The sequence below is a fragment of the Taurulus bubalis genome (assembly GCF_910589615.1).
Source record: "Taurulus bubalis genome assembly, chromosome: 17".
Taxonomy (NCBI): Eukaryota; Metazoa; Chordata; class Actinopteri; order Perciformes; family Cottidae; genus Taurulus; species Taurulus bubalis.
Genome location: NC_136605.1, coordinates 6026479 through 6048130, shown reverse-complemented (window position 1 = coordinate 6048130; position 21652 = coordinate 6026479). Strand labels below are relative to the sequence as shown.

Below are 21652 nucleotides of genomic sequence, written 5' to 3'. Positions count from 1 at the left end.
GTGCAGTTAGGGAAGGGCGTCAATTAGGCCAGGCTGGCTGCGGAGGGAAAGAATAGGGAAGTTGTGCAAGGTCGAAGGTGTGGTTGACTTCTTATTTTTTTTGGCACGTGTTGACAATCCATTAGAATCTGGTAACACACCCAGCCAACGGTCAAGAATGGCGGCGTCTGAGAGCACTGCCACCATGGAAGACTACCGACTACATACGTTCATATTTGTCTTAATGCATCCCTCATACGCCTATTTGTGCATTGAAATACTTATCAGTGTTTTTCTTCATTCCGTAATGTGTCTAAATATCACACGTGTGACAGTTACCAGCACGTGTGTTGTGGCTCACTTACAGGCCTTCCAGCAGGACCGGTCTTGTTGAACCACACGCCCTGACCCAGTCAACCCTGCCAGCCAACACCAGCTCTACCACTCCACCGAGTCCTGTTTTGCATACGCGGCACCCCTGTAGGACACAATATTATCGAGAACAGGGTGTGTGTGTGTGTGTTTGTGTGTGTGTGTGTCTGAAAAGTGTGTGTGTCTGAAAAGGCAAACAGGGTGGAGAGATACACCTGGCTTTTTGGCGGCGAGGCGGAGCGCTCTTCACACTCCGTCTTTGTTCCAGTTGGCCGTGGGTGTATGGAGTGTGTTTGCTGCTTTCGCGAACATGTGCTGGGAGGAGCAGGCTTAAGTATTGTGCCTCCAACCTGCTATTAGTTCTGCACGATAATTACTGCGTCCACGACCGCTAAATAACAGCGTATTCAAACACCTTAAAGCCACACTTCAAGAGGTGATATTTGCGGATATTATATAGGAGTTAGGAGGGATGACAGCGATGAACTGCTCTGGCAATGAAATAACCAAACATGAATTAGCAGGTTTCTCGAAATGCTTGTGCAGTATTAAACAGCTGGTGTGTAACTATTGCGACCCAACTCACCAGAGGCCTCATCTAGACATCGTGAGAAGGTTTTTTAAGACATGCAAAGGGATATTTACGAACGTATTTTATGTCGTGGAACGATAGTTGAAATATCTTGAGCTTGTGTGAACCAAATGTCTTGTTTCAGGCATCTAACCAAAAAAAACAATAGAAAAACAAACAAATTTCCGTGTTTTAAGACTCTTCCCTGCAGTACTCTGTGTACCCACAACAACCAACGACATTCCCATCAGCCTCAAGCTGTACTTTGTGTCAAGTGTTCATCAGCGAACGAGCTAACACTCCTAACTAAGGTCAATGGTCTAATAAAATGTGTTTTATGCATCAAATGCGTCCTGAAAATATTTGTATGGGAATGCACTTCGACTTCTTTTGATAGGCTTGAAGAAGTAAGTAAACAGTCTGGTCTCACCCTGCTGCGGTCATGTTGTTCACTGTGTGTGTGTGTGTGTGTGTGTAGCAGGGCGGGCACAGTGCTGGTTGCCTCTGGGCACACACACACACACACACACACACTGAGCCCGTGTGAAGCCGAGTGATCCGAGGAGCTGCACCCTCTTGAGTCCCCGACGTCTCACAGAATGCACTTCAGCATTTCTATTTTGAGACGCACGAGTGTCCAGTCAAAAACTGTGCCAAACAACAAGCGGCAGTGAAACGACTCCTGGTTTTCCATTAAAAATAATAAATAAAAGAAACCCCACAGACAATGGAACAAGTCTCACGTTGCCTCAGAGTATAATGCACCTGATACACTCAAGGGGGGAGGGGCTGGCCCCGAACCCAAGGACACATGGAGGGACTCTCCCCGAGAGGAGGCACTTGACCGTTGTGACTCACTCGTGCTGGCCATGTGCTGCCAGTGTGTGTGTGTGTGTGTGTGTGTGTGTGTGTGTGTGAGAGAGAGAGAGAGAGAGAAAGAAAGAGAGAGAGAGAGATAGGGATTTATGGAAGAAATAAACCAAAACTAAGTTGCGCAGTGAAAGTAAAAGCAAGCAGAGGACACCTGTTCGGCAGCTGACAACGATGGATGGAGTTGGGGGAGATACCTGCCACCACGTCACAGCTGATCCCTCCTCCTCCTCCTCCTCCTCCTCCTCCTCGTCTTCTTCCTCGGCCTCTGGTTTGATGCTACATGGGGTCAGGGCATAGTTCTAGTTTCCTGCTGTTTCCGTGAGTCACGTCGGGATTTAGATCAATAAAAATGAAGGGTGCTTTCTAGCCCTGTGAGTAAAACAAAAGGTTGCTGTGTGTGTGCGTGCGTGTGCGTGTGTGTGTTTGCGTGTGTGTGTTTTTTAAGTAGCACAGTCTCAACAACTGCTGAGTCACCGTGCAGCTGAGCGCCGAGGAGCTAACTTGGCTGAACGTGCGCTCTCTCCTTTCTCCTCTCTCCTCTCTCCTCTCTCCTCTCTCCTCTGTCCTCTCTCCTCTCTCTCTACCCGTCGTGTCGGTGACATGTGTGTTCAACACGCGCTGGGCGGCGGCTGCGATTCCACTGGTTTGTTTAAAGGCAGACACCGTCTCTCTATGAGCCCACGAGCTGTCTGGATCCGTGTGCATATCTCCAAATGAACACTCCCTGCCAGGTTCCAGAGCTGATTATTATTATTGACTACCTGCCCTTACCAAAGACATAAATCTGTGCGAGGGAGAGGGAGGGAGGCCGCAGATAAGGCAGAGAGGGCCATAAATCTCTGTTTTACATGCCCTGACCCATGTGAGGTGACCTCATCGTCTAGGGGCTTCCTGATCATACTCCCCCATGCCCTCTTATTTAATCGAGGCCTGCCAATCTTTGTTCCGTAGATTTGTTGTTTTCCTTTCCCTGTCACACCTGGGAAAGCTGTGTGTGTGTGTGTGTGTGTGTGTGTGTGTGTGTGTGTGTGTGTGTGTGTGTGTGTGTGTGTGTGTGTGTGTGTGTGCTGCCAGCTTTCCAACACATTCCTGCTCCTAATGCCTCTCGCGCACAGCAGCACATTGTTGGCATTCTTTCATTTAGAGGTGCAGCATTTCATTGTCTCTTTCCAGCAAATCATTCATTCCTATAAGGGCATGTCGGGACCTATAGGTTCTCACAATGTGCCGGTGACTTTTATGGCCAGACTGTAACCTGGAAACGAGGACATCAGGGCTAAAAGTACAGTTTATAAGGTATTTAATAAAATGCTCTGGGTTTTTTTCAGAAAAACTTACATTTAATATTCATAAGGGTCTTCAAACAGCTTCTCACTATAAGTGATGGGGTCCAACATGAACACACACACATTACTGCTTTTTTCTTTGTGCACTTCTAATTGAACATGTTACACACTGATGGCAGTTTGTGGGTTGTGCGATTGCTGTCAATCAAATCGAAGCAAACCACACCCTCACAGTTCAAATGAAGCCGAAAGGCTGAGTTTTTAAAAATTTTATTTAAGTCTTAATGCCTGAAAACGAGGAATGCAGCAGTTGTGACGTCACGAAAACGCAAACTCATATCCTAAACACGTTGAACTGGGAATTAAAGACTTCAGGAAATGAATGTAAAACCCCTCCAGAGTCCAACTCTGCCGAGCATCATTATGCAGACCGGAGCTTTAAACATCCAAGTGAAGTAACAGCGAGCGAAACACACACTTTTAGAGTAGATCAAAGCAAATATGCAAAACACGTAGTTTCTGTCTACCATTCAGAAGAATTTCACAAAACTATGTGACCTCGTGTAGGGCGCGGAATGCAGTAGACGGTTTGCTCTTTGCACTCAAAGAATATAAAAAAAAGGAACCATCCTTTTTTTTTTTCAAACAAAACCAACCGCAAGCTTCAAAAAAAGGAATAATTGCTCAATCTTAGCTGCTAAGATCCCCAGAGGGACGCAAGTGCGTCAGTGAGGGGTTGGAAAAGAGGAGAAGTTAAGCCTTTTCGACATTCAGGAAGGAAACACATCTGGGGAATAAGGAAAGAGAGAACGGGTAAAAAAAAAAAGAGGAATTAGCTCGGAGGAAGAGGACGAAGAGGAGCTGGGCCAAAAATAGTCGGCCTCCGCTCGGGCCACGCCTCCCTACCACTCAGGCGTTAGTCAGCCCTGACCGATCCCTCCGCGAGTGACTAACTTCCCTGTTTAGCCCCCACCATGAACCTCACTTCCTCCCAGGTGTCTTAATCCTGCCCTAGGTTGCTCAACTCTAGACCCCCCAAACACACACACAAGAAAGAAAGATAGATAGATAGATAGATAGATAGATAGATAGATAGATAGATAGATAGATAGATAGATAGATAGATAGATAGATAGATAGATACTTTATTCATCCCCAAGGGGACGTTTGTGTGTAGCGGCAGCAAACAAAGTTACATAGAAGACACACAAATATTACGTATGAAAAATACTCAATACATACAACAAAACAGCAGATCGTATTAAATTTAAGAAAATTAAACAATAAAGATGGCAAAAATGCAAAGTATATGCAGTGTATGTGAAGTGTATAAATATATACAGTGAAATAAAAGTATGAAACAACTGCTCTAATGGGACTAAAGGTGGTGATTTGAACTTGAAACAATGTTTCCACTGACATGCTGTGGGCATTAACCACCACGCACAAGCAGATAAAACAAACTAAAAAGGAAGTACATAAACACACATAATCAAGCCGAGAGATTACAGGAGTTGGTGTGATCGAGTATGAGTTATAATGGCCGGAGGAGAGAGCGAGAGAGAGGAATGTGTAAACAAGTGCATTCCTCTAGCTTCTCGACAAACAGGAACTCTGGCCAGACTGTAGTACGGCGAGGCCAGATGTGATCCGCCTCGTGTTGGCCGAAAACAACCAGAAGTGCAGCAGATACACGTCTTTCATCCCCATGCAGGTGGTCAACAAGCCCGGTGTGGACCTGGCACACACGTGGTTGGGGTTTGCCAGAGCAAACAGGAAGTGTGTGTGTGTGTGTGTGTGTGTGTGTGTGTGTGTGTGTGTGTGTGTGTGTGTGTGTGGGGGTCAGTTTGAGTTGTGACGTGACAGAAGAAGGATGCAGGAAGGAGACGTGTGGCACGTGGGAGCAGTGCAGATTACATGGGGAAGGAAGGGTAGTACGTGGGTGACATCAGGTCGATAATACCAGAGCGAGGCTTTAGACAGAAACCTACTGGAGATTTTTATCTTTTCTTCTTTTACTGAGTTGCGTCATCCTAAACCAGTGTGACCCGGTCAAGTGCGTTTCCCACTCAGGAGGCCTTTCGATAATGCTCAGGACGGCTTTAGGGGGAGTCCCCATTGCCAAAACAACAAGGCTTTCTGTGGAACTGTGGGAGGTGTCACATATTGAGTTGATAAGAAATGCAGTTAAAACTAAAGGAGTTGTTATTGTGCTACTTCAGACCATGTCTTAAGATCTTACAAAACATCTGTCAAGCTGTTTGTCAACCAGAGCCATCCAGTGGTGCCTTCAGGAACTTTGAACACAGCAAATATAAAACACTTGGGCCTCCAGCTGAGCAGCTTTTGGCTGCTACTCAATGTGGAGATTTTCTCTAAAAATAGAATAAATAATAAATAATACAAAAATATGAATAGCAGCCTATAATGCTGCTGTTCTTTCTCTCTACTAAGATGAAAACATGGCAGATATTTCAGGAAAATAATCCAATTTCCCCAGTGTTTCCCTTTAGTTTTGATGTATTTTTTACACAATCCAGTTGGTAGTATTACCTGGTCTCTCTCTGTCTCTCTCTCTCTCTCTCTCTCTGCTGGCTGCTGATATTTTAAAGGTTATTTTTGGATTATTAATCTCATTAGATAATATTGGTTTTAGACCGCGGTTGCTGTATAGTGACCGGATGTTAGGGTGAACTCATGTCAAATTATCTTATTAGAAGAAGAATCTTATTCACGATGTTATAGTCTAATTGTATCTTTAATTCAGATTTTGAGGGATGAATGTATTTGCGTTATCTGTTTCATATTTATCTCTACCCCATTGCCACGTTTTTCATATCAATAGGGTTTTCCTCTGGCTGACGTTACATTGTGAATACAATTAAATACAAATCAGGTAATTATGTATTGTGTCGCCAGCGGGATTACGAGGTTTAAAACCCGGCAGCGGCTCGTATTGTCTCCGTGGTGATCGTTTCATTTCACGACCAGACGGGCTGACCCCGCAGCTCGCAACATAATCCGTTTCCTTGGGAACACTCTTAATACGGAAGCCCGCTCGGATAACAGGAGCCGAAACGCGAAGGTGGGGGGGACAGGAGCAGGACAGAGCACCAAGAGGCCGCAGCTGAACAATGACTGACGTGGAACGTGGAAAGAGAGAGTAACAAACTTCGGGGGATAAAAACAGTCTTTGAGAGCCCAACCCGTCTCCCCTTCTCTTGGCTGCTGGTGACCGGACACACGATGAGTCTGGACAAAGCAGAGCTGTGTGACTCACTGCTGACCTGGGTAAGTTTGGTGTTAGCGAGGCTAACCGCCCGACTAACAGGTGACAGCAGGTGTTGACAGTAGGAGGGACATACTATCGGTTATTTTGTACGTCAAGGCCTCGGTTAAAAAAGGGCCGTTTTGTTTGACTACACGTAGGTTAACGCGCGAGCAGTTGTCGGCTAGAAAAGTTGAGTTTGGAAGCTAGCTGTCTTTAGCCAGCCAAGCTAACTAGCTAGCTAGGTGAGTCCTTAGAAGTTGGTTTGCTGTCGGTGGCTGCAACGTTGCCTGCCGGGAAAACAAACCAAAGAAATACAAATAAAAAAACGCTGAGAGACGTAGGCAGTAATGTTAGGTTCTCCAACATGGTAACTTCTCAGGACCAGGAGGGGAAACCCACCTGTTTGGCACTTTCCCCACACAGAGGCAACGTAAGACTCCAACTCATATGAGTAGGACCGTACATCCCGTGTAGCTGTTCACAATATGTCCTGGAAGTAGTGTAAAGAAAGACTGAATGCCACTATAATTAGTTCCCCCCTGCAGGTAGCAAGTCACATTTTAGCAGCATTAAAGAGGTTTCTAAACACAAATGTATACTCTCCCCTCCCTAAAAATAAAGTATACAAACCCACTTATTATTTACAACAATGGCCGAGAGGAGTTTATGCTTGTGGAGGTTTTTTTCTTTCTTTCTTTTTTATACACACGTCAACAGATTTACTCCCATATTGATAAAAAATGCATGTGTTTTTGTCTGGTGTAGCTTTGGATTACCGTTGACTGAAAATATGGCTGAGCGTCAAATGTATGAGCGGCTTCACCTGAGGTTACTCCAGTAATTCTCAACGTCTTGGTTCTCAGATACAGACATTTCAGGTGCCGTCATGCCACAGCAAGCAGGACCTGACGAGTGGAGTGGCCGTTGGACACGTGCTGCACAGAATGTAAGGGCTCTTATGTGCACAAGTAGTTGTAGTATTTATAATACATTTTGTACATTTGATTATCTTAGTGCATAGCATGAGCTTGGGGCTGGTAGGAATTCACTCAGAGCCTCCTCACGGATATTTGCGTATCTGTGTGATTTGCATTAAATTGCACTTTTGAATTGCACAAGGCCTTTTATCTATGCAAACTTGTAACCGTTTGAAAGAAAACTGTCTGGATTTGTGACATCAGCTTTTGTCTACACAAAAATAAGACCCCTCTGTACAGACCCGATCACCCTTTGTAACTTGTGGTGGGGCGTTTTATGTTCCACACCGATTTAATGGATCACATAACTATTTATGATTTCAAGCCAGCGTGCTTTTTATTGTAATGTCACTTAAACTTGGAGCCCACTGCTCAGTGGTTGTGTCTTGATGGTTACCCACAAGTTTTACAAAAATTGCAAAAGCTTTCGCAAGGCCGATGACCTTTTTATTAGGTATTCAAGGTCGATGCCTTACCTCAGATTTGCATCTCATCTCGTGTTTTTTTTTTTCCGTTTCTGACATGTGATTGTTCTACTTAAATGTCAGTGTGCTTAGCAGAACAGAAGCACAGGGGCCTCACTGCCCTGCAGCCTTCTGTGAATCTTCTTGTCCGTGAGATGTGTCGTCCTTATCGTCACTGGAGTTCTCCTGTGCTCTCATTAACAGAGACCCCTCTTGGTTTAATGAGACGTGGCTAGGCAGGATCAAGGAGGAGAGCGGGGACAACTGGCGCCTCAAGGTAATTTGTGAAACAGCGGGATGCGACAGGATACCTTACGGCGACCTGGAATGACCAAGACGTCTGGGCTTTTATTTTTACTCCCTTTTCCTCATTAAAATGAGCATCAAGATTCTTTTCTTCTTTCTTTTTTGCAATTGTGACTCAGATTTTTTTTTTTCTTCCTCTCAGGTCAGCAACTTAAAAAAGATTCTTAAGAGCATGCTGGACTATTACCATGATGTAAGAAGATGAGTATTTATTTGACTAACTTTGCCACTTTCAATACACTTTTTTTTTCTTCTAAAATTCAATGAATCATTATCCTCTCCTCACCTTCCATGAACAGGTGCTCGGCCACCAAATATTGGATGACCAGATGCCAGACGTGAACCTTATAGGAGAGATGGGAGACGTCACTGAACTGGGCAAGCTGGTGCAGCTTGTATTGGGCTGTGCTGTCAGTTGTGAGAAGAAACAAGGTAAAGTATGTGCTGTGGGGGGGGGGAAAAACCGACCATCTGTGAAAATATCACACAGGATTAACTCTCACCACATGGTTCTTGCTTTGACCTGATCATCTCAAGTTGATAAACTGACCACATGTTGTAAATTACAATTCAGAAGACAAAAAAAACGGATCATTTGTTTATTTAAAATCAGCTTGATGAGCACTGGTTCCCTGAAAAATCCTGATAAATGCAGTGCTGGTTTGGTTTTTAGGAGAGTATTTGCGCTAATCCGCATTTGGCTGCACCTTCACGGCTCTCTGTTGTCTTCTCCTAAACACAGAGCAAATCCAGCAGATAATGACACTTGAGGAATCTGTCCAGCACGTTGTGATGACAGCCATTCAGGAGGTGAGTGCGCCGCTCGCTTATCCCCCTCGGTTTCTCTCTGCTTTGCATTAATCCCAGCTCTTAGTCACAGTTAATTCACAATCAAAGAAATCCGGATAAGCATGAGACCGAGCATGAGTCCCAGAAACCCTACTCTGAGGTATTTCAAGCATATGTTTAGTGTTTCATTGGCACCCAGAGGGCTGGAAATGTTGGAACGTGGGGGGAAAAAACATTTCAGGTTTTTCGAAGTAAAGTTATTCCATAAAACTGTTTTTGGAAACTGTTATTTAGAACTTTTCATTGACTCTGTTGTGACCGCTTATTTTTTTTATGTATAGCTCTTATCAAAAGAGCCTTCTACGGAACCTGGAAGCCCAGAGACCTATGGGGACTTTGACTACCAGGTGAAAATAGCAATACTTTCTTTCCCTTACTCAGCAGATCTGTTACAGCCTTCTTTTGTGTTTCGCCTCACCCTTTTTATTAATGTTTACTCCCTCCCACTGGCATGCCATCTCCTCTGTCTTCATATTCTGTCGGTTCTGTGTTCGCAGTCCAGGAAGTATTATTTTCTAAGCGAAGAGGCAGACGAGAAGTTGGACCTGAGCCAGCGATGTCGAGACCTGGAGCATCAGGTTGGTACGCCGGAAGGTGTCTACGTATTTATTGGCAAAACATTTCCTGAGACGTTATAGTTAGAATTCTTATGATTTCAGTCCCGTTTTGATTTGGCGACGCACACAGTTACTGATGGTTAAATCAAGTGCATTTTAATACTAGAGGACCCAGAATTCTTTGGGTTAAAATCACTCCCTTTTAACAGAAATATAATAGCAGCAGCAACTGGTGTGTCTGTTTATGGTGCAGTCAAACAAACCAACATTTAGTCAAAAATGTGTTTTTTCCACCATAATTTGAGGAACCGCAATATGATTTCATGCTGTAGTTTTCAACATCGGCAGGGCAGCGTAAAGTCGGCGACCTTGCTGAGGAGTTGTAGGTGTGCAGCCTGTTGCCTGCCAAAAAAAAAAAAACTCCAGTGTTATAGACACATCTGAGCCTCTGTGACGAGTACACGGCGTTTCCTGTGGTTGCATCACAATAAAAGATGTCCTTTGTTTCATGGTTTGAACTCTTACTGTGAAACTATAGCAGTAACTTCATACAGCTCTGGCCGTGGTTACAATTGTCTCTTCAATGTGGCCAGTTTTTTTATATATATATATCTATCTATCTATCTATATCTCTATCCGATCATGCCGGGACGCGCTAACCGCCAAGTGTCTACACTGTGAGACCTGATCTCGCTGGCATTTGGATTCGATCAGCAGCAGCGAGGTGTGGGCCGCAATCCAGACAATTTATCAAACCTTGGCCCCACACACACACACACACACACACACACACACACACACACACCCCTCCAAAACCGTGGCTGGAGGACAGCTGGTCTCAGCTGTCCTGTTAGTCGTGTTAAGTTACTGCTGATGAAAACCCAACATTGCTGCTTTTAAATAACAAATTAATAATACTTTTAGTATAAAGAATTCAGTTGAAATTAAATGTATTCATCCACAGTTTGACAGCTGCTCTTTTGGGCCGCGTAATCAATATCCAGTCAGGCAGGTGATATGCGCACACAGCGGCGTTTCATTCGGGCTCAAGTGGCATTAAAACCGACACGTGTAACCGCATCCATGAGATGCCAACGGTAGCGCTGGATTACATGCATCATTTCCTGTGGATCCCTTAAATGTAGGAAGCCCGTTTCAAGCCAGTGCGTCGAGAGGTATCGACTGAGTAAAAGTGGCTATTGCTTAAAAAACGGCTGACCATAAATAGTATCAAAAATGGGGATTGATTTCATTAAAATATTAATAAATCTAACTGTAAGATGGCATGTCGGTGCTTGGGTTTATTTTTTAGTTCCATTTGTCAGACGAAGCTGTTCATTATCTCAAAAGTCAAGATATTTTACGGTTCTGGAGTAAGGAATGGCCAATATATTGATAGTATTACGATATTCTGATATGAGACTGTATGTTGTAATATCGTGGCATATGTGTTGTCTTTTCTTGCTTTTAAAGGCTGCAGTGAAGTGTACTCTGAACTTCTAGCTCTTATTACTTTCATTACCCTCTTAGTCATAATACCCTCATGATTATTATTACGGATGATTATTGATCAAACATCTCTTTGTGAAACCACCAATCGTCGATACGGAAGGTTTTGTTATATGATATATTTTCATTTCTCATTCCATCGTTGGCTGTACTGACCTGGGATTGCTGTGCTGTGGCAGCTTGCTGTAGAATGTGTGTGCGCCTGCAGCTTTTCTCTTTTCTTGCTCTGACCCTTATTGATTATTCCGCCATGTACTTTGTTTGTGTTCCCACAGCTTGTTTTTGCACCACTGACTGAGAGGGGACTAATTTTGTGCATTTCAAAGACACATTTTAGTCAATAGTTGCATAACATCAAGATAAAACTGACACATTGCCTTGGGATGGAGCGGTAGCCAACAATAATTTGTACTGCTCTCAGCCCACCTGTTTGTTTACTTGCTAAGCCCACGCATCAGAGATTAGTCATTTGTGTTGTTTTGGAAGCTATTTACTGTTCCTGGTCCTCTGCTAAAGCATGCAATCTGTCCTTAAAGTTCAGTGTAGGGTTTTGCCGTATTCAAAGATGTCCAGCAGGTACGTACACGCTCCCCTTTTCTTTTTATACCGGAATGCCAGCTTGTCTAATGTCTAACCATAACTTTAGTTCAGTCCGTCTCAAACACAAACATTATATAACTCCTTGAAAAACAGAACATTTCTCCCCCCCTGAACTATAACCGTATAACCAATAACCAATTAAAGGTCCTCACTGAGCTTTACATATTTTACTGTTTGCATCATGAGAATCTATTTTTTTTTTTTTTTTTTTACCCTTATGGGTACTGCTAACAACTTCACTATTGAGAAAGTTCCATCAGCTCGAGACCGATGCAAACCAGCTGACTAAACTAGCTTCTAAAAAGCCCGAGCATGTGAAGTGAGAACGAAGCATGTGTTCGAGGTCCTCCGTAAGCTTGACAAGTGGCGAGTTTTCCCGCTGTGCGTCCGCGTTTCCTCTCGGAAAGATGTCGGCGTTCTCGATTACGTTTTGTTCCTTAAATCCGCGCTGATGACTTTCTTTCTCTCTTGTTTGTCCTCGGCGCTTCTCCCGTAGTTGTCGGTGGCTCTGGAGGAGAAGTCGTCCCTCCAGGCGGAGACGCGCTCTCTGAAGGAGAAGCTGAGCGGCTGCGACTCTCTGGACGCCTCCAACACGGCCATCACCGGCAAGAAGCTGCTGCTGCTGCAGAGCCAGATGGAGCAGCTTCAGGAGGAGAACTACAGGTACGAGCAACACACACACACACACACACACACACACACACACACACACACACACACACACACACACGCTCTATAATGTAGGAGCTGCTGAGGAAGACGGCCTTAGGGTTTTCCATTTGGCATGTGATGCCCGAGCAAATGCTCATCAGGCCTTTACACAATCGATGTGTTCACAGGCGCATCATTTTCTCAACTTTTTTCTAAATGTGGCTGAAGACTTTTCTAAAAGTCGGCATCCACGACTTTAACATCATGTACACGTGCAAATCAATATTTTGCTGGGTCATATTGCCCCATTTAGTATCTCACAATGAGCCCATTCAGTTTACTCAGTTCCACAAACAACTGCTCTTTTGTCATATGTATGTGTGTGTCTATATTTATTTATATATATCTATCTCTCGCTCTCAGACTGGATAACAGCAGAGATGACATGCGCGTGCGGGGAGAGATACTGGAGCGCGAGGTGGTCGACCTGCAGCTGCGGAACGAGGAGCTGACCAGCCTGGCGCAGGAGGCCCAGTCGCTCAAAGACGAGATGGACATTCTCAGGTGAGACCAGACCCGGCACGGTGCAGGCCTTCTCACAAGCTAACCCAAAGTTTGTACTCAGCCAAGCTGCAGAAAGTCACGCTTGGTGGGCGACGAGTCACGTGGACACAGAAGGGTTTTGTGTTCTCTGCTTTGTAGCTTTCCAGCGCAGCATTTGGGGATTGTGTAATGTCAAACTAGGGAATAAACAATACTTTAAAGGCTTATTTAGGGAAAAAAAACTATTTGTTCAGAATTAACAGTGCCTTCCATGCAAATATTTCCCATATGTGAAAAGGTGAAATATATTTTACATACCAGCTGACTATAATTGCTGAGCAAATAGTTGGTCAACCTCAGGAACTGTTGTTAATAAAACACTTAAAGCAACCAGTCCTTTTATTGAGCTGACGCTTTACCAGCGCGCTTTGACTGAAAATACATCTCTAGCAGGGTTGATACGGTCATGGAAAACCTGGAAAAGTCATGACATTTAAACATGGTTATTTCCATGCCTGGAAAAGTCCCAAAAGTTTTGGAAAAGTCATGGAAATGTGTTATATTCATGTGTTCATGACATTCATTTACGTTCAGTTTGAAATAATGAATATGCTTTTAAAAGAAAGACTCAAATATAAGCAGGCATACATACAGGCATATATATAAATGTTTATTCTTTTAATCAAACCAGCTAATAGAGAGACTAAACTGTCTCTCATTCATTTGTGTCATTTAAGGTTTACTGGATGCTTTGTATTCTCATTGTTAGTTTAAATACTACATTTCCTCACTTTTTCATGTTTACACCGAAATTTCACAAAATGTTTGGTCATGGAAATTTGATTTAAAGTCATGGAATCCATTGGTCAAAATGTGTATGAACCCTGTCTTGTCTCTTTTTAAAGGATTCGTCTGGTGATATTCTAAATTTTTGTGACCGTCAATAAATCCCATGAAAAGATCACATGCATAGTTTATGCTCATTAGCAGAAAAGGAAAAGAAAGAAGTAGAAAAGTATTGAGCAACAAAATAATACATTGTTGCTTTTGATCTTTTCAAGGGATTTAGAGGCGGCAGAACAACACCAGCCTTCTCCTTTTTAAGCAGTAGTTCATCTATTATCAATTTACACTCGCAGAAACAACTCTCACACTGCCCACACACAGACGTCCATTCAGCTCCTCTCTGACATCTGTGTTGATAATATGAATCTCATGCATCGACACCGGCCTGCGTCAGAGTTGTTGTTTTTTGAGTAGTTAGGATCACATGCACGCGGATACATTGTCTAACTAAAAAGTCCTATTTCTGAGCTTGTACTCGTCGCCTCCCCCTCAGGCACTCGTCTGACCGGGTGAACCAGCTGGAAGCGCTGGTGGAGACGTACAAGAGGAAGCTGGAGGATCTGGGAGACCTGCGCAGGCAGGTGCGCCTCCTGGAGGAGCGCAACACGGTGTACATGCAGCGCACCTGCGAGCTGGAGGAGGAGCTGCGCAGGGCCAACGCTGTCCGCAGTCAGCTGGACACCTACAAGAGACAGGCAAGCTGTGGGTTGAGGAGGAGGAGGAGGAGGAGGAGGAGGGATGTTGAACAGTCTGGTTTCAGCACGTGTTTGGAAAACCTTGCAGTTTCTTCATAGAGCCCCTTGCCAACGCTGACTGTTGCTGTGCTCTCCTCCTTGCAGGCTCACGAGCTTCACACCAAGCACTCGGCGGAGGCCATGAAAGCTGAGAAATGGCAATTTGAGTACAAGAACCTTCACGACAAGTATGACGCACTGCTGAAAGAGAAAGAAGTGAGTCGGCGACCGTTGTCGGGAAATAACAGTTAAATTGTGGGGGAGAATGAGCACGAAATGCTTTTACAGGTTGTTGTTTTTTTTATCGGTCTGAAGTCGCAGTCGCACACTGCAGCCCTGTCGTACCACGTTCCATGCTATGATGTCGTTTTTTATTTATCAACATTTCTGTTGTGACAATTGCAGGAGGAACTGTTGGCAGGCGAATACCGTAGTATTCTTCAGTGGACTCCCACGTCTTATGTCAATTCTAGTCCCCTTTTGCAAACTGACAGGAGTGATTTAATGTGGGAGTAATAGTGTCATGAAGTACTTTGTACTACTTCTAGATATAAAACACAAACCTGTGACATTCTGTGGGGTTTTAGAAGGTCATGTACGCCAATTCCACAACCAGGAATCAAACCGCGGTCCTTGTGGTTATGTGGTTCGCACCTTAACCGCTCAGTTGTTCTGTTTAGAATTTTCCATCCCACACGTGGCAGTTTTCATACTTTTTTGACTTCATAGATTCTTATGACATACAAAGTAAAGCGGTCTGAAATGATGCTGAGGCGTTCCGTTGTGTTTACGTTCTTCAGCGCCTGATCTCTGAAAGGGACACGCTGCGGGAGACAAACGACGAGCTCAGGTGTGCCCAAGTCCAGCAGCGGGGTCTCAGTGGATCTGGTGAGTTGGAACTGCACTCAATTTTAGAAACTAATAATTAGAAGATGGTAAAAATAGTCAGAAGTAAGTATCCACTAGTGATAAAATACATTTTCCTTCATCAGCATGTTAAAGAATAGTTCAGATTACAACAGATTTCATTTGTTTGAAATACTCATCCATTACCTGCAGTAACTTTAGAGTTTGGAGAACCAGCACAAAAGCTAAGCAATGTGCTGCTGTGGGCCAGCAAAATGTCTCCTAAGCCACCTTAAAAATAAAAAGGCTTGAGTGTACGCTATGTATAGAATATTTTCACCACTCTTCCATACCGTCAGCCCCTTCTGACGAGTGACTGCAGCCGTTACCTTTGCGCTCTTCAAAGCCAGAAGTCATTTTAACTTGCAGAACACTGTGGTTGCTGGTCTACCGCGGCCTCGATCATTTAGTTAGTGTTTTCCTGTCAAAGATCTGTCAGGCCGAGAGGTAAGATGGGGTGAAAATATTCTCAATAGAGCGTACACTAAAACTGATTGCTTTATTTTGGGTGTCAACATTTAGTTTTCCCGGTTGAAACAAAATGATGCAAATTGGGGGCATTTAATGAAATAGTTGGGTTACCTGCAGACACTTAATCTCTTCTCTCTCTCTGCAGGAAGCTTGTGTGACAGTGGTGTCACAGTTGGAAACCTCGCCGCGGAGATCATGCCTACTGAGCTCAAGTATGTCTGTTGCACTGTGTGTGTGTGTGTGGGGGGGGGGGGGGGGGGGGTCACGTGATCATGGGGTAAAGCGTAACTGATGAGATTTTCCTTCTAAACCCGTAACAGACATTACATTGGTGTCACTCGTGCCCTATATTCAGCATCTATAGTCTGAGGCGCAGTCGGCCCCTGAAATAGCAACGCATGCCAGCGCTTCACATTCGGGCCTGGGCGTTGTCGGGGGAAGGCGCGGCCGCTGCCCTCTGAGTTGTTTCATCTGTCGCCCGTTCCCCTTCTCAAATGTTCTCTTCCTCGGACAGGGAGACGGTGGTGCGTCTCCAGAGCGAAAACAAGATGTTGTGCGTCCAGGAGGAGACCTACAGGCAGAAACTAGTAGAGGTGCAGGCTGAGCTGGAGGAGGCTCAGCGCAGCAAGAACGCCCTGGAAACGCAGAACAGGTAAAGGGTGGTAAGGGGTTAAGTAATACTTTGTGGTTGTGTTAAGCAATCATTCCCGTTCTAGGTCACCATGCTGTGTGTTCCTGGACATTAAGCTGGTTGTTTGGCTGATAGTGGGAGTGATATCTGCCTAAATGTCAACTCACCCTCTGGACTGTGTGCTCAACTGAGCTGTGTGGGCTGGACTGGAGGACAGGCAGCAGAAAGCCAGATTGTCCCTTGACTGTGTGTGTGAGTGTGTGTTTACATGCCTGTGGGCATGTGGACATGTGGGTGGACTGTGTGTGTGTGTGTGTGTGTGTGTGTGTGTCCATGCAACACCAGGCCCAGGGTGTGGGAAGCATCCACAGTAACAGGAGGAGAGGAGTGGATTGAGCATGCTCAGTAGAGCAAAAGCAGTGAATGGTCGCAGAAAAAAAAGGCCGCACACTTGGGGGACTGGGTGAGCGCTGCCTTCAGCAGACGTACACAGATCCACGTGATACTTTGCATACATCTTCCACCCACAGTACACACTTTCCCTCTATGGAAACCGCACAGCCATGGCTCGAAGGAAAGCAGTATAACGCAGTTATCAACCAAAAAAATCTATGTATTCAATATGTTTCCGAGTGTCATCAAATGTTACCAATGTTGGAGGAAAACCATGGTGGCGCTAAGTGCTTTATATATTAAACTCGTCACATGTTTCCAGCCTCTCCGGTCCTCAATGTGTTCAGCAGTCTGAGTTCAGTCGAAGTTTCCCAGAAGCTTCACGTGACCGCTGGTCTCTGGTGAATCAATCATAGGTTACTAGAATGTAATGCTTTTTACAGGATCTGGTTGCTGTTTATTCAGGGGTGAAATTTTAAAACGAGATGCATAAAATAAAATGTTTTTTTCTTTTAAATTAAATTTCACAATTTTAAAGCTTTGCTTTGGCTTCTTTGTCTGACGGAAGCAGTGTTCGAGAACCGTTGGAAAGATAAGATGAAAATCTGATATTATTTTCTTTTGGGGTGTTTTCTTTTGCTCTTTCTGTTCCTAACATTTCTTCTTCTTGTCCCCGTTCGTTTCCAAGACTAAACGAGCAGCAGATCTCAGAGCTGCGTTCCCAGATCGAGGAGCTCCAGAAGGCGCTCCATGATCAGGACAGCAAGACCGAGAACGTGAGTCGGGAGACTTCCTCCTTTCTCCTCCGCCAACTCCTCATTTCATAGAGTAGTTTCCTCCAATCACGTTTATTGAGACAGTGCGCATGTGAAAGCTACTTTCCCCGTAGGGACCTGATCAAGTAGATGCATGGCACACTAAGTGTATAGGAAAGATAACTGTTAAACACTTGGCTGTCGACTGCAGTGTTCTACTTTGATCCGTGTTGTTGAAGTTTAACCCGTGTTTGTGTGGTGATTCACTGATAACTGCTGCTCCTCTCTGCCGTCTCTCTGTGCCGCCCCCATCGGTCAACTGCCAAAATCAGGCCATCGTAAGTACGGCCCGGCCCATGATTTAACTTTCAGCTTGACTTTTGCAGCTTATACTGAGCATGTGTTTGTTTTTTTTAAGAAAGCTTTGTGTGTTAGTTTTGAGTTTAATGTGTTTTTTTTTTTTTTTGTTTCCTCTTTTTCCGTGAAGTCCTCCTTACTGAAGAAAAAGCTTGAGGAGCATTTGTAAGTACTGCTTCTGACAGGTTCGTCACCCACGTGGGTCCCAAACAAAAGTAAACCTCACTCTTATGCTTATTGCAGAGAGAAGCTCCACGAAGCTCACTCCGACCTCCAAAAGAAAAAGGAGGTCATTGACGACCTCGAGCCCAAAGTGGACCGTGAGTCATTGCCGCTTTCCAAATTCCTCCCGGTTGCCGCCTCTTTGAGCACCTGTCCTGTCCGCTGCCCTCTCCCTCACACGGCCCGTTGTCTTTCTCCCTCTCAGTGGCAAAGAAGATAGACGAACTCCAGGCGAGCCTGCAGAAGAAGGACGAGGACATGAAGCAGATGGAGGAGCGATACAAGCGCTACGTGGACAAGGCGAGAACGGTCAGTCCACCGAGACGGAACATGCTGTGCTCGGCATTCAGATCTATTTCTTTCACTGGTTATTAATGGGAGATTTGATTTCACAGGTTTTTGGGAAGTACCACTGCATATGTGGAGGGAAAAAAAAACACAACATAATATGACACTGACTTGAGTCTGAAGACTCCCATGTTTGAAAATAAAAAAATGTAATAAATGTGGGGGTGTGGAGTTAAAAGTGAGCTTTACCAGAGCTCATCATCTCTACCCGAGACTACATTAGCTGGCAGCTGCATTACCCATAATGCAACTTGACCGCAGACAGCTGGGTTGTGTATGAATGCAGGTGCCAGATTTTGACAAGTAGGAAGAATGTGGGGGGAAAAAAATAAAAGCCAATTTCTATGGTTCTACTAAATCGATTATACATTTATTTATTTTACAGAGTCTCGAATGCAATACTGAATCAGTGGGTTGATCTTCTAAAATGCTCAATCATTTTTTTAAACGTCCTTAATGTGTGCAGGTGATCAAAACGCTGGATCCCAAGCTGCAGCCGGCGCCTGCGACTCCTGGCGTCCAGGCACTGAAGAACCAGCTGACGGAGAAAGAGAGGAAAATCAAGCACCTGGAGGTACGAATCTTTTTGACACAAAGAGACAAAGTAGGTCACTGGCTCTTTTTAAAAAATCTCACTAATGCATGATGATCTGTTGCGCAGCATGACTATGAGAAGAGCAGAGCCAGGCATGACCAGGAGGAGAAACTCATCATTACTGCATGGTACAACATGGTAAGTGAGTGTACAAATTCATAAAAACATGTCGAGCGCCTGAAGGCACTTTCCGGTTTTCATGTGGTGTTTTTCTCTCTGCCGTCGAATACAAAAATTCATGAAACCCATAAAGGAGATTTGAGGACAAACGCAGATTTTGTTTGTTTTGACTGCAGATTTGCACAAACACATGTCCTTACTCTCCACATTCTCCACTCTTCCCTCTGTCTTTTCCCTCTTTTCTCAGGGGATGGCGTATCACCAGCAAGTGTCTGGCGAGCGGCTCGGCCCCTCTAACCAGGCCATGTCCTTCCTGGCCCAGCAGAGGCAGTCCACCAACATCAGGAGAGGCCTCACGCGACACCAGCCGAGATGAGGCGTCCAGGCAGGAGCGAGCGCACACACACACGGCGAAAAGAAGCACGGAGAGAATCTGGCGATCCGCTGTAGACTTCTCCTGAACTCCCTGTATCTTCTTTTTTTTGCCTTATTGCCTTTTTCAACTGGATCTCTGCGCCTCAGAGAGGATTATTCCTCATGCTGCTGCTGCCCCCTGCTGGCTCTTAATGGTACGAGAATGTGTATGTTCTCCCCGGAGCCCCTGGAGGAGAGAGGTGCTCCGCTGTTGATTTTAGATTCCCGAGTTGACTCAAAAACAGAAGTAAAGGGAGTAGAGGGAGTTATGGAGCCTGAAAAGAGGCTGTCTCACCTTTTAAGGTGACTTTTTATTTCCTCTGTAGCCTCGTGGACCGTTTCTTTAAGGTCCGTTTTACCTCTTTTCGTCTTTTATGTTATTCAATAGAATGAAACGTGGACTCTTCAGCTGCTGTAGACGAGAGAGAGTTAGGGGTTTTACGATTTTAATATTTTAAGTGCTGAGGAAGACATGAAGCCACTTTTTATAGAACGTTTCAGACTGAAAGCAGACGATCACATTCAGCCGTTAGTACATCTCCTTGGTTTTGTTCATCCGTTTTGAATTGAGTTTAACTTGTTCTTTCTTTGACGGACCTCGAAAAGATGTAAAGACCATGAGTGTGTGTGTCAATGCCTTTAGTCTTTGTGTCCCCTTTGTTGTATCCACGTGAATCATTTCCCCCAAAGTTAATATTCATAATTAGAAGTAGACACGCCAAAGCACTTTCCGAGAAGGCTGGGTTTGTTTAGTGCCTCGCAGAAAACAAAAATAATGCTCCCTCTGTGTGAGACTGAAGGTTGAGACGTCGAGCCTCTTCTTAAACAACACTTCACACTGCAGGCTTGTGTTCATGTGGAGATACTGCGACTCCTGCATGTGATTTGTTTAACAATGTTCTCTAAATATGAATTTGATCATTACTTTTTTTAATTTTTTTGTTTTTTCATGCCCTTCCTTCTTCCCAAAGTTTGAAACCGGGTATTGGTTGTGGGTCGGACCTAATTGCACTCACTCACTTTAGACTCCTAGCGGATGTGAATACAGGCAATAGAAGGCCTCCTACTTTATCACAAAGACTGGAATACACAATGTGATTGAGTCCATAACAATAATAATAATCACTATAATGACTGGAAGGAAACACTTTATCAATAAGCTGGGATTCTTTAGTTGTGTAGACGTATTAGCACATTTATCAACACTACGTTTGACTGTGTTCACTACTGGTTAATGTTCTTTTCAACAGATGTAGGCGTTTTACTCCGTCCCATGTCAGAGCTACTTGACTTGTTCTTGGTCCCTGTGGATGTCGTGCTGTGCACTAGCAGACCAGAGTCCTGCTGTGGTGTTCACACATTTTTCTACTGATGTTTTCATTGATTAGTTGATATTTAAAGGCGTTACGTCACTTTCTTTGCTGCACATTTGCATGGGTTGAAGGGGTTAACTTTCAGGCAGTGTTTTGTTTGTCATATAACGGTCTAGTAGCTCATAGCATGCTGTACGTCTCACAGGGATCTGAGGAAAGTTAAAGAGCTGTAGTACTGTCGGTTCTACTTTTGCACTACAAATAAATGGGATCTTAAGATGAGAAGCTGGTGTTTTCTTTGCAAAAACATTTAAAGTAAACAGTCCGATCTGACTCTAACTTTAATAAACACTGAGAAAGAAGACTAATTGTATGTACACTTTAACTCTGTCACGATCTCAAGGCCAAAGTGTGAGTCTCACATCCTTTGCATCTTGAGCATGTTGCACTGAACAAAGGGGAAAGCAACGTTTATCTAGCAGACTCCTTCAACACAATTTCCGTTTTAGACTTGAGAACCAGCAAACCTCAATCTAACGTGCAAAAAATATATGCCATAAAACTCAGATTAAAATCTGATTTATTTGCTTTGTGTATAAGCGAGATTCTTACTGGAAAATAAATGATCTACTACACATAAACACTTTTTATATGGCTTATATAGTAAAAGTTAAAGTAATAGTATAGCATATTGTAAAAAGTCATAGTATGTTTAGAAAAAAAGTAATAAAATCATCAT

General features: G+C 44.2%; 1 protein-coding gene across 1 annotated transcript; it reads left to right on the top strand.

Moving 5' to 3' along the window:
- Positions 1-6327: 6327 nt before the first annotated feature.
- On the top strand, positions 6328-21232 carry hook2 (hook microtubule-tethering protein 2; the record flags this gene model as incomplete). Its single annotated transcript, XM_079233701.1, has 22 exons — positions 6328-6372; positions 7216-7298; positions 7998-8070; positions 8242-8292; positions 8399-8531; positions 8842-8909; positions 9230-9295; positions 9446-9526; positions 12111-12277; positions 12689-12829; positions 14148-14349; positions 14494-14604; positions 15189-15276; positions 15911-15977; positions 16280-16417; positions 17478-17565; positions 18032-18066; positions 18145-18221; positions 18329-18432; positions 18938-19045; positions 19133-19204; positions 19434-21232. 22 exons carry the CDS (start codon positions 6328-6330, stop codon positions 19560-19562), a joined length of 2127 nt encoding a protein of 708 aa, XP_079089827.1. The 3' UTR covers positions 19563-21232.
- Positions 21233-21652: the final 420 nt, after the last annotated feature.